This window comes from Eucyclogobius newberryi, unplaced genomic scaffold (genome assembly GCF_026437365.1).
Source record: "Eucyclogobius newberryi isolate DKJ021-1_F unplaced genomic scaffold, fEucNew1.0.hap1 SCAF_7, whole genome shotgun sequence".
Classification (NCBI taxonomy): Eukaryota; Metazoa; Chordata; class Actinopteri; order Gobiiformes; family Gobiidae; genus Eucyclogobius; species Eucyclogobius newberryi.
The window spans coordinates 6,535,121-6,551,325 of NW_027316389.1; the positions used below are offsets into that span (position 1 = coordinate 6,535,121).

The 16,205-nt window shown below is 46.3% G+C and overlaps 2 protein-coding genes across 2 annotated transcripts; one reads left to right on the forward strand and one right to left on the reverse strand.

The window, feature by feature from the left end:
- The first annotated feature begins 1,321 nt into the window (after positions 1-1,321).
- On the forward strand, positions 1,322-7,905 carry kcnj11l (potassium inwardly rectifying channel subfamily J member 11, like). The gene is made up of 6 exons (XM_072435697.1): positions 1,322-1,487; positions 2,712-2,951; positions 3,828-4,097; positions 5,204-5,411; positions 6,802-7,031; positions 7,530-7,905. Exons 1-6 carry the CDS (start codon positions 1,329-1,331, stop codon positions 7,794-7,796), a joined length of 1,374 nt encoding a protein of 457 aa, XP_072291798.1. The 5' UTR covers positions 1,322-1,328; the 3' UTR covers positions 7,797-7,905.
- Positions 7,906-11,358: 3,453 nt separating this feature from the next.
- Positions 11,359-15,652, reverse strand: cd59b (CD59 molecule (CD59 blood group) b). Its single transcript, XM_072435204.1, has 3 exons — positions 15,499-15,652; positions 13,542-13,643; positions 11,359-11,730 (listed from the first exon to the last, which is right to left on the reverse strand). Exons 1-3 carry the CDS (start codon positions 15,557-15,559, stop codon positions 11,525-11,527), a joined length of 369 nt encoding a protein of 122 aa, XP_072291305.1. The 5' UTR covers positions 15,560-15,652; the 3' UTR covers positions 11,359-11,524.
- Positions 15,653-16,205: the final 553 nt, after the last annotated feature.

Consider the following 16,205-nt stretch of genomic DNA (forward strand, 5'->3'; position numbering starts at 1 on the left):
TAACCTTTTTCTAGTAAATTATTAATTCAATCAATGAACGGAAATAAATTGTCCGTAGTGTTTCCCTCCTGCATTGATCTGTTCGGTTTGGGTTTAGATTAAGGATAAGATTAAGGATAGAATAAAGGATAAAATAAGGATAAAATAAGGATGAATAAAGGATAAAATAAAGGATAAAATAAGGATAAAATAAGGATAAAAGGATAAGATAAAGGATAAGATAAGAATAAAATAAGGATAAAATAAAGGATAAAATTAGGATAAAATAAAGGATAAAATAAAGGATAAAATAAAGGATAAGATAAAGGATAAAATAAAGGATAAAATATAGGATAAAATAAAGGATAAGATTAAGGTTATGGTTAAGGTATACTTTATTGTTGCCATGGGAAACAGAACTAATTCTAAAGTGTCAGATTTACAATTGATTTACACCATCAGAACAGTCATGGTAACCAGAGTGTTATACTTCTGGAATAAGTAAATTATTGCAGAATAAACAAGGGACATATTCAGGTTCTGAAATGGTCACATTGAGGCTAAAGTGTCCACACGTTTCAGCCGCTAAAAACATAAGTTTGCCTAAATCACTTTTAACGAGGTTTGTTGCATTCCATCACAAATCTTCTGTAGTTTATGATTTATTAAAACATAAGGCGGTCACATGATCTGACCCGTATCAAACACAGCCGTTAAATGTTGTATTTTCACAAACACTGAGCTCATTATTTAACGTCAAATAAACAAATTACATTGATAGTAAATAAGATGTCGTTAATATGTTGTGCGCTTGAGCAGTGTCTGGGCTCGGAATTTAATAAATGTTATTTTAAGGAAGTCGAGATGATTTGGAGAATCGATAATCACGATTGTTCAGGTCACAATGTATTTGAAAGAAGTAATACAAAAATCAATATCATTGCTTTTTTTGTAGAAGGTTGGATTTAATAAAGCTGGACTTGTGAATGCAAATGAAGGATTTCACGGTTGTTTGGACAAAGTGCCAACAATCATGATTACCGTATTTTCCGGACTATAAGTCGCACCGGAGTATAAGTCGCACCAGCCATAAAATGCATAAAAGAGAAGAAAAAAACATATATAAGTCGCACTGGAGTATGAAATTCGGTTGCAAGTGTGAAAATAACATATAATATCACATATAAGTCGCTCCGGAGTATAAGTATATAAGTAGAAATATAAGTATAAGTCGCACCCCAGCCAAAACTATGAAAAAATACTTATAGTCTGGAAAGTACGGTAATGGTGAAATTAAGACTGCTCTAAACTCAATGGTGTAGTTCCTCTTTGTGTCCAGCAGGTGGAGCATGTTGGCCCGTAAAGGTCTGCTGCCCAACGGGTTCCTCTTGACCCGTCTGGCAGAGAACCAGAACCAGCCCAAGAGCACCCGGACCCGAGCACAGAGAGCCCGCTTCATCACCAAGTCTGGATCCTGCAACGTGGCTCACAAGAACATCAGGGAGCAGGTACCACACACACCAGGGAGCAGGTACCACACACACCAGGGAGCAGGTACCACACACACCAGGGAGCAGGTACCACACACGCACCAGGGAGCAGGTACCACACACGCACCAGGGAGCAGGTACCACACACGCACCAGGGAGCAGGTACCACACACACCAGGGAGCAGGTACCACACACACCAGGGAGCAGGTACCACACACACCAGGGAGCAGGTACCACACACGCACCAGGCAGCAGGTACCACACACACCAGGGAGCAGGTACCACACACACCAGGGAGCAGGTACCACACACACCAGGGAGCAGGTACCACACGCACCAGGGAGCAGGTACCACACACGCACCAGGGAGCAGGTACCACACACGCACCAGGGAGCAGGTACCACACACACCAGGGAGCAGGTACCACACACACCAGGGAGCAGGTACCACACACACCAGGGAGCAGGTACCACACACGCACCAGGGAGCAGGTACCACACACGCACCAGGGAGCAGGTACCACACACGCACCAGGGAGCAGGTACCACACACGCACCAGGGAGCAGGTACCACACACACCAGGGAGCAGGTACCACACACACCAGGGAGCAGGTACCACACACGCACCAGGGAGCAGGTACCACACACGCACCAGGGAGCAGGTACCACACACGCACCAGGGAGCAGGTACCACACACACCAGGGAGCAGGTACCACATACGCACCAGGGAGCAGGTACCACACACGCACCAGGGAGCAGGTACCACACACGCACCAGGGAGCAGGTACCACACACGCACCAGGGAGCAGGTACCACACACGCACCAGGGAGCAGGTACCACACACGCACCAGGGAGCAGGTACCACACACACACACACACACACCAGGGAGCAGGTACCACACACACCAGGGAGCAGGTACCACACATGCACCAGGGAGCAGGTACCACACATGCACCAGGGAGCAGGTACCACACATGCACCAGGGAGCAGGTACCACACACGCACCAGGAAGCAGGTACCACACACACCAGGGAGCAGGTACCACACACACCAGGGAGCAGGTACCACACACACCAGGGAGCAGGTACCACACACACACACACACACCAGGGAGCAGGTACCACACACACAAACACACACACACACACGGTCCAAAACTATAAAATAAGGTGTGCCTTATAGTCTGGAGAATACGGTATGTACAAACCTCCTCATGGTCCTCTCCTCGTGGCTCTCAGGGCCGGTTCTTGCAGGACGTCTTCACGACGATGGTGGACCTGAAATGGCAGCACTCGTTCCTGATCTTCACCTCGGCGTTCCTCTGCTCCTGGATGCTCTTCGCTATGGTCTGGTGGCTCCTGGCGTTCGCTCACGGCGACCTGGAGCCTCGCGACCCCAACGGAGAGCCGGGCCCCGTGCCCTGCGTCACCGCCATCCACTCCTTCACCTCAGCGTTCCTCTTCTCCATTGAGGTCCAGGTGAGCGCCTGGTCCGAGTTTGTAATATCGCTGGTCTTTTTGTCCTTGCTTCGTCCCGCCTCTTCCTCTCTCTCCGTCCCATCTGTCTCCTCTCTCTCTCCGTTCCCTCTCATGCTCCGTCTCCTCTCTCGCTCTGTCCCCCCTCTCGCTCCAGCCCTCTGTCCCCCCTCTCGCTCCAGCCCTCTGTCCCCCCTCTCGCTCCGGCCCTCTCTGTCCCCCTTCTCGCTCCGTCCCTCCTCTCGCTCCGTCCCCTCTCTGTCCCCCCTCTCGCTCCGTCCCTCCTCTCGCTCCATCCCCTCTCTGTCCCCCCTCTCGCTCCGGCCATCTCTGTCCCCTCTCTCGCTTCGTCTCCTCTCTCGCTTCGTCTCCTCTCTCACTCCGTCTCCTCTCTCGCTTCGTCTCCTCTCTTTCTCCGTCCCCTCTCTCGCTTCGTCTCCTCTCTCGCTCCGTCTCCTCTCTCGCTTCGTCTCCTCTCTTTCTCCGTCCCCTCTCTCGCTTCGTCTCCTCTCTCGCTCCGTCCCCTCTCTCGCTTCGTCTCCCCTCTCGCTCCGTCTCCTCTCTTGCTCCGTCTCCTCTCGCTCCGTCCCCCCTTTCGCTCCGTCCCCTCTCTCGCTCCGTCCTCCCTTTCTCGCTCCGTCCCCCCTCTCGCTCCGTCCTCCCTCTCTCGTTCCGTCCTCCCTCTCTCGTTCCGTCCTCCCTCTCTCGCTCCGTCCTCCCTCTCTCGCTCCGTCCTCCCTCTCTCGCTCCGTCCTCCCTCTCTCGTTTCGTCCCCTTTGACATCTTTTGCGTTTTATCCATGTTTTAACGGGGCTCCCTCGTCATAAACACCCCTGCAGTTGTGTCTAGCTTCGTTAATCCCGTCGATCCGCTCCTCAGGTGACAATCGGGTTCGGCGGGCGCATGGTGACGGAGGAGTGTCCGCTGGCCATCACGGTCCTCATCATTCAGAACATCCTGGGCCTCATCATAAACGCCGTGATGCTGGGCTGCGTGTTCATGAAGACGGCGCAGGCCAACCGCCGCGCCGAGACGCTCATCTTCTCCCGGAACGCCGTGATCGCGCCCCGAAACGGACGGCCCACCTTCATGTTCCGACTGGGGGACCTGAGGAAGAGCATGATCATCTCGGCCACCATTCAGCTGCAGGTAAACGGGGAGAATGGGGTTCAACAGGTGGAGTTCAGGACGAGGGCGACCACCTCAAAAAGGGGGACAGGTCATGGGATTTGGTGGGACAGACCGACATGACTTGATGTAATAACACACTTATATTATATATATATATATATATATATATATATATATATATATATATATATATATATATATATATATATATATATATATATATATATATATATATATATATATATATATATATATATATATATATATATATATATATATATATATATATATATATATATATATATAGTATATAAGTGTGTTATTACATCTCTTGAGCATAAGAGAGAAGAGAAGGGGAAAGAGAGAGATGGAGAGAGGGATGAATAAATGGAAGAGGAGAGGGATAAAGGGAAGGAGAGAGGAAAGGATGAGTAAAAAGAATGATGATAAAGAGGAGAGGGGGAGGAAGAGAAGAAGGGAGGGAGGGAGGGTGGTGTAGAGGGAAAATATGAAGAAGAGGAAAAGCAGAGGAAGAGGAGCGGTGGAGCTGATGGGTGAACGAGGGAGGAGGAAAGAAAGGAAAGTGAACGAGCGGAGGAAAAAGAATAAGGACGGGAGAGAGGAAGAGAGAGCGAGAAGAGGAAAGAGGGAGAGAAGAGGAGTAAAGAAGGAGAGGGGGAAATGAGACGGAGACAAGGAGCAGAAGTGGAAACGGAAAGGAGGAGAGGAAGAGAAGGGAAGAGAGGATGTGAGGTGCAGAGGGAAAGATAGAGGAATAGTAAGGGAGGTAGAGGAGCGGTGGAGCTGAGGGGGTAACGAGGGAAGAGTAAAGAAATGAAAATGAACTAGAGGAGGAAAAAGAATGAGAGAGGAAAGAGAGAGAGAGAAGAGGAGGAAAGAAGGAGGGGGGAAATGAGATGGAAAGAAAGGCAGAGGAGAGAGAGAGACAAGGAGCAGAAGTGGAAAGAAGGAGAGGAGAGAGAGGACATGAAGAGAATTCAAAGACATTATCGAGGTCGAATCAAACGTCGGCAGATGTTAGACGTGCGGGACGCGGGACGGTAGCCCAAACGGCACGACTGTGTTTCACCCTAAAAGGACGACATCCCCGCCCCCTCCCGCAGGTGATCCGGCGCACGGTGACGACGGAGGGAGAGGTGATCCCGGTGTGCCAGCTCGACATCCAGGTGGAGAACCCGCTGCGCTCCAACGGCATCTTCATGGTGTCTCCCCTGGTCATCAGCCACACCATCGACCGCGGCAGCCCCCTGTACGAGATGTCCCAGCACAGCCTGCCCACCGAGGACCTGGAGATCATCGTCATACTGGAAGGTAAAGGCGAGGGGAGGAGACAAGGGGCGGGGCGGGGGCAAAGGCCGCCGTCGGACGCTGAAACTAGCCCCAGAGGTTTGGATGGAAATGTGTTATGAGCTGTTTTTATCTGTTTGTGTGGAAAATGGAGTAATAATAATCGGGGTTACTATGTAGTTGGGCCTCAGAACTCCTGCCATGGATACAACCAGTAGCCATCTCCTGGAGCGCCCTCCTGGCAGCGAAAAAGGCCCTCTCAAAATGCACCCACGATCAAGGACCGGACTGACATCATAAAGGACGTTCGTAAAATGGAGAACAAATTACATTCTGACTTAATTTGAAAATGGACAAATTTGACAGACTTTGGACTAAATGGAATGTTTTTTGTGGGTTTTCTCTTCTTTTCCCCCCTTTTTTTTCTGTTGATGAGCGCAATAAGCGACCAAGCCTTTGAAAAACAGGTCAAAACAAGCGACCCGAGATCCACAAAAATATGAAAAAACGTATTCAAACTTGTGTGTCGAGCGTTTATGAGAAGTGCACGTGGTTAATTGTATATTTTTGCATAAATAACCACTTTAAAACGGTCTGTATTTCAGTAAATGTTTAGCCTAGCAGCGAGAAACGGAACTGTCCCTGACCCTGACACGGTCCCTGACACGGTCCCTGACACAGTCCCTGACACAGTCCCTGACCCTGACACGGTCCCTGACAGGGTCCCTGACCCTGACACGGTCCCTGACACGGTCCCTGACCCTGACACGGTCCCTGACACAGTCCCTGACCATAACACGGTCCCTGACACGGTCCCTGACCCTGACACGGTCCCTGACACGGTCCCTGACACGGTCCCTGACACGGTCCCTGACAGGGTCCCTGACCCTGACACGGTCCCTGACACGGTCCCTGACAGGGTCCCTGACCCTGACACGGTCCCTGACACGGTCCCTGACACGGTCCCTGACACGGTCCCTGACCCTGACACGGTCCCTGACACGGTCCCTGACAGGGTCCCTGACAGGGTCCCTGACCCTGACACGGTCCCTGACACGGTCCCTGACAGGGTCCCTGACCCTGACACAGTCCCTGACACGGTCCCTGACACGGTCCCTGACACGGTCCCTGACCCTGACACGGTCCCTGACACGGTCCCTGACCCTGACACGGTCCCTGACACGGTCCCTGACCCTGACACGGTTCCTGACACGGTTCCTGACACGGTCCCTGACACGGTCCCTGACCCTGACACGGTCCCTGACACAGTCCCTGACCATAACACGGTCCCTGACACGGTCCCTGACCCTGACACGGTCCCTGACAGGGTCCCTGACAGGGTCCCTGACCCTGACACGGTCCCTGACACGGTCCCTGACACGGTCCCTGACACAGTCTGCCGTGTGCGTTGCAGGAGTGGTGGAGACGACAGGGATCACGATGCAGGCGCGCACCTCCTACACTCCCGATGAGATCCTGTGGGGGCGCCGCTTCGTCTCCATCATCACAGAAGAGGACGGCCGCTACTGCGTCGACTACTCCAAGTTCGGGAACACGGTGCCGATCCGCATGCCCTCGCTGAGCGCCAAAGACCTGGACCTGACCAGAGGCGTGCAGGACAGCGGCAACGATGCCCATCTACAGGTAAAGGCACCCATCATCGTCATTATCATCGTCATTATCATCGTCATTATCATCGTCATTATCATCGTCATCATCATCGTCATTATCATCGTCATCATCATCGTCATTATCATCGTCATTATCATCGTCATCATCATCGTCATTATCATCGTCATTATCATCGTCATTATCATCGTCATCATCATCGTCATCATCATCGTCATTATCATCGTCATTATCATCGTCATCATCATCGTCATTATCATCGTCATCATCATCGTCATTATCATCGTCATTATCATCGTCATTATCATCGTCATCATCATCGTCATTATCATCGTCATTATCATCGTCATTATCATCGTCATCGTCATCGTCGTCATCATGAACTCATTGCCCCCGATCTCCGTCCGCTGCTTCTTTAAAAATGTCCTTTTACCCAATAAAATATGTAAAATAAAATAAAACGGCCGACCATTGCGCTCACATAAATAAGCCCCGTTGTGCTTTTCCGCTCAGGGCTGGGGTCTCGTGCGAGCGGGACGAGGCGGCTTCAGGAGAGGCCGAGGCGGGGGAGAGGGCGCCCAGCCGTGGTACGCCTCGGTCCACCCGCCGGCACAAACGCAGTCTGAAGCAACACAGGGCATTCTGAAGGGCCGCCACCACCAGCAGGGGGAGCCGTCCGCCGCCAACGGTGGCGAGCGCAGGGGGCAGAAGAAGACGGTGACGCTTGAGGTGATCGGACGGCAGATGGAAGAGGACTCGCTCGGAGATATCAGCGACTGAAACGGGACGAAACCAGGTCCAAACTACGACGGAGCCCGGACTAAACCAGGTACAAATACTGGACGAAGACTAAAGGAAGAAAACACCAACTGCAAAAAGACAATGGCACATAAACAGGACCAAATCAGGACTATATTAAGATGAAGAACGGAAATAATAAAGATTAAAATAATTAAATATGACATGCCAAGGACTAAACCAGGACTGTTAAACCAGACAAGGCGGGATCAAACCAGCGCGACATCGAAACAAAAGGACTACCGTATTTTCCGGACTATAAGTCGCACCAGCCAAAAAATACATAATAGAGAAGAAAAAACGTATATAAGTCGCACTGGAGTATGAGTGGTATTTTTTGGGGAATAATTTTTGATAAAATCCAAGACCAAGACCAGACATTTGATCTTGAAATGCAGTTTGAAATAATAACAGATGAGAGAACATGGTGAATAGGTGTACGTATGCTAACGCTAACACCTTCAGCTACATGACGTATGCTAACGCTAACACCTTCAGCTACATGACGTATGCTAACGCTAACACCTTCAGCTACATGACGTATGCTAACGCTAACACCTTCAGCTACATGACGTATGCTAACGCTAACACCTTCAGCTACATGACGTATGCTAACGCTAACACCTTCAGCTACATGACGTATACTAACGCTAACACCTTCAGCTACATGACGTATGCTAACGCTAACACCTTCAGCTACATGACGTATGCTAACGCTAACACCTTCAGCTACATGACGTATGCTAACGCTAACACCTTCAGCTACATGACGTATGCTAACGCTAACACCTTCAGCTACATGACGTATGCTAACGCTAACACCTTCAGCTACATGACGTATACTAACGCTAACACCTTCAGCTACATGACGTATGCTAACGCTAACACCTTCAGCTACATGACGTATGCTAACGCTAACACTTTCAGCTACATGACGTATGCTAACGCTAACACCTTCAGCTACATGACGTATGCTAACGCTAACACCTTCAGCTACATGACGTATGCTAACGCTAACACCTTCAGCTACATGAGGCACAAACAGAACTGTGGTAAGTGTCTGGTATGTTAACGTAACATATGAACAGTTATTCAGATAACTATAGCATAAAGAACATGCTAACAAGTTTAGCAAAGCATCAGTTTTACCCCAAATCACTAAATCCATTGAATTCTTCTTCCTCTGTGTCACTTCTAAACAACTCCACAAACTCCAGAGGTAGAGGAAGTGCAGATTCTTCTTCTGCGTCGCCTAGAGCCTAGAGCGCCCTAAATTGAAAATAAACAGGACTAAACCAGAACTAAATGAGCAAAGACTATTCCATCTAAACCAAGACGTAAACCAGCAAAAAACAAGTCTAAACCATGAATAATGACCAGTCTGGGCCATAACAAACCTAATAAGCTTAATAAGCTCTTCATTCCCTTGTGAAACTGTTTTTGTCTTTACTATTTAAAATGATTGGCGGGTTTCGACTCGCATTTAGCGCCTCTTTGTGTCTAATAGTTAAACTTTCCAAAGCACAAAGTCTTATTCATTTTGTCGTTGATGTCTAAATGTAAAAGCATAACGGCACAGTGACTTTTCAACCACCAGCCATTGACTTTTACTGCCATTTGCCTGTTATTTATGTATTATCTATATTAAATATTTTATAAGAGAACGTTCGAGTGGCCTTTTAATGCTGTTTGAACCGGTGGCGTAACAAATGCTAAAATGTCAATATTAGCACGTGGAGGATGTACAATATACTGGTCTGAATATGATGATTTAAACGTAAAAACAAGAAAATATAACTCCCGTTTTGTTAATGAAGGAAGTTTGAAATTGTCAATCTTTATTTATGAAATTGTCGGTAAAGGTTTCGGAGCAGAGTTCAGACATTTGACTTTGTTTGTGTCGAATGAAAAGGCGGAAATGTCTGTGGTGTTTTTCAGGGCTGCACGATTTTAGAATATTTCTGGCAAGTACTGGGATTTGTGAAGTTGTAAAATCAGGATTCAGGTCTCGGTGCACATTTTACACGCGTTAACGACCGAAATATGCTGAAAAGAAGGGAAATACAGCAGTTTGTAAAGGTTTGTAAAGATTTTGAAAGCTAGGTTTGTTGATTTACTGTTTGGTTAGGAAAAAAATGAATAGGAATAGTCACGTTATTTTCTTTATTTTGATTTTTCCTTCTTTTTTTGCCATTTCGCCCGGCCCGATCTCCTGGTACAATGTTACAAGCAAATAAAATAATAATCCAGCTCAAAATCTCAACACCGACTACAAATTAGTAAAACATTTGTAAAAAAATAACATACTTTTTGTGGCGCGTGTACAGTAAATGCCAGTTCTTATGTCACGGTGGTAGCTCGCCGTTTTGATAAATGGCGAGCTACCAATAAAAGAAGGCCTGATTTTATTTATTTTGTATAATAATAATAATATAAATAATATACGTGAGACGAGTCAAAGAATCAGATGAAGTACACAGAAAGTGCCAGCAGAGGGCGCATAACTTCCAGTGGAATTGAATATAGTTAAATGTGTAAATTGTGCGCTAAATGATCCAAAAGAGATTTAAAAACACAGAGGAGCACATTCTGGATTATATGTATTGTACTTAAACGTGTGGAAATGAAACTAAATCTACTCCATTATATACATTATTTATTTGTCTATGGGAGTTTTTTATTTATTTATAGGAGATCTTCTACTGAAAGTGTTTTTCAGACTTCCTATAAGTGATCTGTTCTTCTGTATCTACCTCTGTATCTACCTGCGTTGCACCAATGAAATTTCCCCATGTGGGACAATAAAGGAATATCTTATCTTATCTTATCTTATCTTATCTTATTTATATAACATTAGCGGTTCCCAGACTTTTCACACCAAGAACCACCTGAGAAAACGTTTGGCCCTGGTCGTACCGCCAGGTCTAAACCAGGTCTAAACCAGGTCTAAACCAGGTCTAAACCAGGTCTAAACCAGGTTTAAACCAGCTCTAAACCAGCTCTAAACCAGCTCTAAACCAGCTCTAAACCAGCTCTAAACCAGCTCTAAACCAGCTCTAAACCAGCTCTAAACCAGGTCTAAAATGGGACTAGTCTAGGTTTAAAGGGTTGGCTGTGGAGTTTTACTTGGATCGACTGAGAAAAGCTGTTCCTTGAAGATGAACGTTAAGAGAAAATGAACAATGCACCAACGTGTTTATTTGTAAGTATTGATATATTTGCATGTGAAGCGATACTCTTTAATACCTCAGACAGTATCAGTATATTTGGTATTATGCGCTTATGAGACCTTTTAAAGGGGAAAGATGAAGTAAAATGGACTTTAATAAGCTTTTTCACATTGTTATCTTGTAAAGCAGTTGTGTTTTGATTGATTGTAATTTTACACTTCAGATTTGAGCGCTCGAAACATTTCTAATCTCACCCACCACCTATCCCCGCCCACTCTTTAGCACCTATTTAAAAGATTGAAAACGCCAACTGATGTCACATTTTTCAACAAAGTAAATAAAATCATGTTATGGTAAAAAAAATTGTCACTATGAAGAATTTTGAACTTTTATTGAGCCATTTTTTTTTTTCAAATCAATATTACAGTTTAAAATGAACAAAATGTATAATCCTGATGACACATGTTAAATTTGTACACAAAGTACTCTCCCTCCACAAAAAAGCACAATACGTCTCCTTTAAACACCGAATGAGCCCGTCTAGAGCCATGTTGTCCAGGCGACGACGGCGGCGGCGGCGGCGGTGAGCACAGAGGCGGAGCCGGCGGCGGTGGAGGCGGAGCCCGAGTTGCAGAGGTTGGAGCTGCAGCAGCGATACGTGATGCCGCTGATGGACGGGAACATCTGCTGCAGCCGAGAGTTGTCGCAGTCGGTGTAGCGCAGGCACTGACGGATGGTTTTCCCGCCTGCGCAGACGGATAACAAAGGTCACACAAAGGTCACACAAAGGTTACCGCCTTCAGAGAGGCCGACGAGGTAAATGCACAGTCACAAGAGCAGATTAAACACTAAAGTGAAGTCTAAACCGCACATGATGTATTTAACGTACAGATTGAAGAGTATTAAAGCGTTAAATGTGGGGAATTTTGAGTATCGTTTTGTTCGCTCGAGTCTCATTGTTTTACTTTTTTACTTTGTTACATTCTACTACTGCCGTATTTTCCAGACTACAAGTCGCACCCTTTTTCATAGTTTTGGCCGGGGTGCGACTTATACTTATATTTATACTTGTATACTTATACTTATCCAACTACAGTTTAATTTGATTTCCCTTTCAAACTGTGAATTAAGGAAGTAGGTATTTAAACTTTTCTAACGCATTTCTAGCTCTCACAAATCCTTTGGAACATCACGAGTTTTCACATACCGTGTTTTCCAGAGTATAAGTCGCACCATCCAAAAAATGCATCATAGAGAAGAAAAATACATATATAAGTCGTATTTCGGGGGAAATTGATTTGATAACATTCAAGACCAAGAACAGACATTTCATCTGGAAATGCAGTTTAAAATAACAACAGATGAGAGAACATGGTGAATAGGTGTACGTATGCTAACGCTAACACCTTCAGCTACATGACGTATGCTAACGCTAACACCTTCAGCTACATGACGTATGCTAACGCTAACACCTTCAGCTACATGACGTATGCTAACGCTAACACCTTCAGCTACATGACGTATGCTAACGCTAACACCTTCAGCTACATGACGTATGCTAACGCTAACACCTTCAGCTACATGACGTATGCTAACGCTAACACCTTCAGCTACATGACGTATACTAACGCTAACACCTTCAGCTACATGACGTATGCTAACGCTAACACCTTCCGCTACATGACGTATGCTAACGCTAACACCTTCAGCTACATGACTTATGCTAACGCTAACACCTTCAGCTACATGACGTATGCTAACGCTAACACCTTCAGCTACATGAGGCACAGACAGAACTGTGGTAAGTGTCTGGTATGTTAACGTAACATATGAACAGTTATTCAGATAACTATAGCATAAAGAACATGCTAACAAGTTTAGCAAAGCATCAGTTTTACCCCAAATCACTAAATCCATTGAATTCTTCTTCCTCTGTGTCACTTCTAAACAACTCCACAAACTCCAGAGGAAGAAGAAGAGCAGATTCTTCTTCTGCGTCGCTTAGAGCCTAGAGCGCCCTCTTGTGGTTGTCAGTGTGAAAATAACTATCACATATAAGTTGCTCTGGAGTATAAGTCGCACCACGGCCAAAACTATGAAAAAAGGTGCGACTTATAGTCCAGAAAATACGGTACTTTGATTTTTTTGGCCCCTAGCACAGCTTTGTCAGACACAAAGGTGAAGCCGGGTGACGTCCCTAAACATCCAATCCAGTTCTGATGCAAAGTGTCCAAAACCTCATCTAGTGCTCGAAACGATACAACGCTTAATAATTACCGTATTTTCCGGACTATAAGTCGCACCTTTCTTCAGAGTTTTGGCCAGGGTGCGACTTATACTTCATACTTATATTTATACGTGATATTATGTTATTTTCACACTTGCAACCGCATTTCATACTCCAGTGCGACTTATATATGTTTTTTTCTTCTCTATTATGCATTTTTTGGCTGTGACTTATACTCCGGTGCGACTTATAGTCCGGAAAATACGGTAGCTGAAGCCCGTGCAGAGGTCGGACTTTGCTCCTAAAGCCTCTGGAGTGTTTCTGGAGGACCTCTTTCGCTGATGGAGATGCAGGAGTCTTCGTAGGTGCACTCCTGGACGTTCTGGCAGCGGCCGGTGTAGTCAGAGCATTTGTAACAGCGCAGACCCAAACCTGAAGAGACGAAAAAGATTGAAGCTTTCAAGGTGAGACACAGCAGTCAAACTATACAATCCAATCTGCACTTAAAGATGTTTTATTGTTTCTTTTTATCAACTCGCATCCATAGATTTACTGTATGTGGGACAATGTGAATTCTGAGGCTGTTTTCTCAAAAGGCATTTTTCAGTGGACGGATTGTACAGAAGGATTTGTTCACATATAATTCCGAGCCTTATTTATTAAAGTTTCTCCAAACAATATGTACATTTTAATTATCCAGCATCCCCAGTGTTGTGACTCTAATATGTCAGCAAAATTAAGCATTTAAACCTGGTTCTTAACATTTATACTTTCCAAATATGTTCAATTTTCACATGAAAAAGTTCAGTTTTCATGTATAAATATATAGTTTTTTACATAAAATTACATAATTGCTAAAACAACAACAAAACTGGAAAAAATCACTAAAGTCTGAACAGAGTAAAACCAGGATTTAAAATGTCTCTGACAAAAAACACTTGACAAGTTACACTTTCGAGTCCTGAGTCAAGTGTCACAACGACATTCTGGAAACCTCACACATTTGGCTGGTTTACAGGTTGTTTTAGTCCCTGTTCACCACTGTTTTTGTCCCTTTTGACTCCTCATTTAGTTTGGGTGAAGCGGGTCCTGGTTTAGTCCAGGTTGAGTCTCTGTATTAAAGTCCTTGTTTAGTCCTGGCTTATTCCACCTGCTGCACTCGCCTGTGTGGACGGGTTTGACCGCTTTAGCCCGATATGATATGTCCTGGTTTATTCCTGGTTAGGTCTTTGTTTATCCCTGCTTTAATCCTGCTTTAGTCCTGGTTAAATCCTGGTTAAATCCTGGTTAAATCCTGGTTTAGTCCTGGTTTAGCCCTGGTTTAGTCCTGGTTCAGTCCTGGTTTAGCCCTGGTTTAGTCCTGGTTTAGTCCTGTTTTAGTCCTGCTTTAGTCCTGGTTTAGTCCTGGTTTAGTCCTGTTTTAGTCCTGCTTTAGTCCTGGTTTAGTCCTGGTTTAGCCCTGGTTTAATCCTGGTTTAGCCCTGGTTTAGCCCTGGTTTAGCCCTGGTTTAGTCCTGCTTTAGCCCTGGTTTAGTCCTGGTTTAGCCCTGGTTTAGTCCTGGTTTAGCCCTGGTTTAGTCCTGGTTTAGTCCTGGTTTAGTCCTGGTTTAGCCCTGGTTTAGCCCTGGTTTAATCCTGGTTTGGTCCTGGTTTAGCCCTGGTTTAATCCTGGTTTAATCCTGGTTTAATCCTGGTTTAGCCCTGGTTTAATCCTGGTTTAGTCCTGGTTTAGCCCTGGTTTGGTCCTGTTTTAGTCCTGCTTTAGTCCTGGTTTAGTCCTGGTTTAGCCCTGGTTTAATCCTGGTTTAGCCCTGGTTTAGCCCTGGTTTAGCCCTGGTTTAGTCCTGCTTTAGCCCTGGTTTAGTCCTGGTTTAGCCCTGGTTTAGTCCTGGTTTAGTCCTGGTTTAGTCCTGGTTTAGCCCTGGTTTAGCCCTGGTTTAGCCCTGGTTTAATCCTGGTTTGGTCCTGGTTTAGTCCTGGTTTAGCCCTGGTTTAGCCCTGGTTTAGCCCTGGTTTAATCCTGGTTTGGTCCTGCTTTAGACCTGGTTTAGCCCTGGTTTAGCCCTGGTTTAGTCCTGGTTTAGTCCTGGTTTAGTCCTGGTTTAGCCCTGGTTTAGCCCTGGTTTAGCCCTGGTTTAATCCTGGTTTGGTCCTGCTTTAATCCTGGTTTAGTCCTGGTTTAGCCCTGGTTTGGTCCTGGTTTAGCCCTGGTTTAGCCCTGGTTTAGCCCTGGTTTAGCCCTGGTTTATCCCTGGTTTAGCCCTGGTTTAGCCCTGGTTGCGCTCACCTGTTTGGACAGTTCCCAGCAGCAGCAGCAGTAGCAGCTTTAATCCACTCCTCTGGTTCATGTTGGTCCTTCAGAGGTCTAACCCGGTCTGTGGCCCGGTCTGAGTCCCCGGTCCAGATCCTCAGAGCCGGTCTTTGTCCCGGGACCACAAAGACCCACTGTCCCCCCCCACACACACACACACACTATCACATACCCCCCTCCCCCGAGACCGACGGGACAAGAGGCCGTCCCCGAACTCTCTATGAATCTTTTTTTACGCCGTTTTTCTTAAAGACTGCTTTTATTGTCTCCTCATTTGCATATGAAAACAACCTCGCCCACTCGTCTATGATCTCAGAATGAGCTTAAAATATGAAAATGAAGATTGTTTGGAGAACTAGAGCATGATTGACGTCCTCTTTCCTGGTTTTGTGTACAGCGTTAGTGGTAAATAATAATCTGCGGTTAAATGGATTTGCGTGAGACCGGAGCCGCTCTAAACCAGACCAAACCGGGACCAAACCGGGACCAAACCGGGACCAAACCGGGACTAAACCGGGACTAAACTGGGACTAAACCGGGTCACTCGCACGCAAACAAATCGCGACTAAACCCGGAACTCGTCCTAAACTAGACCCGGACTAAACTGGGACAAGAACGGGACCAAACCGAGCCCGCATCTGGACTAAACATGGGCCCGAACCAGGATCCAACCGTACAGATGC

Bases quoted from the DNA above. Each gene is read 5' to 3' on its own strand.
- kcnj11l (XM_072435697.1), top strand. From the start codon at position 1,329: ATGTTGGCCCGTAAAGGTCTGCTGCCCAACGGGTTCCTCTTGACCCGT. The intron at 1,488-2,711 runs GTACCACACACA...CGTGGCTCTCAG, and splicing joins ACAAGAACATCAGGGAGCAG to GGCCGGTTCTTGCAGGACGT. The intron at 2,952-3,827 runs GTGAGCGCCTGG...TCCGCTCCTCAG, and splicing joins TCTTCTCCATTGAGGTCCAG to GTGACAATCGGGTTCGGCGG.
- cd59b (XM_072435204.1), bottom strand. From the start codon at position 15,559: ATGAACCAGAGGAGTGGATTAAAGCTGCTACTGCTGCTGCTGCTGGGA. The intron at 13,644-15,498 runs GTGAGCGCAACC...TCGTCTCTTCAG, and splicing joins GCTGGGAACTGTCCAAACAG to GTTTGGGTCTGCGCTGTTAC. The intron at 11,731-13,541 runs GTCCTCCAGAAA...CCGTCTGCGCAG, and splicing joins CATCTCCATCAGCGAAAGAG to GCGGGAAAACCATCCGTCAG.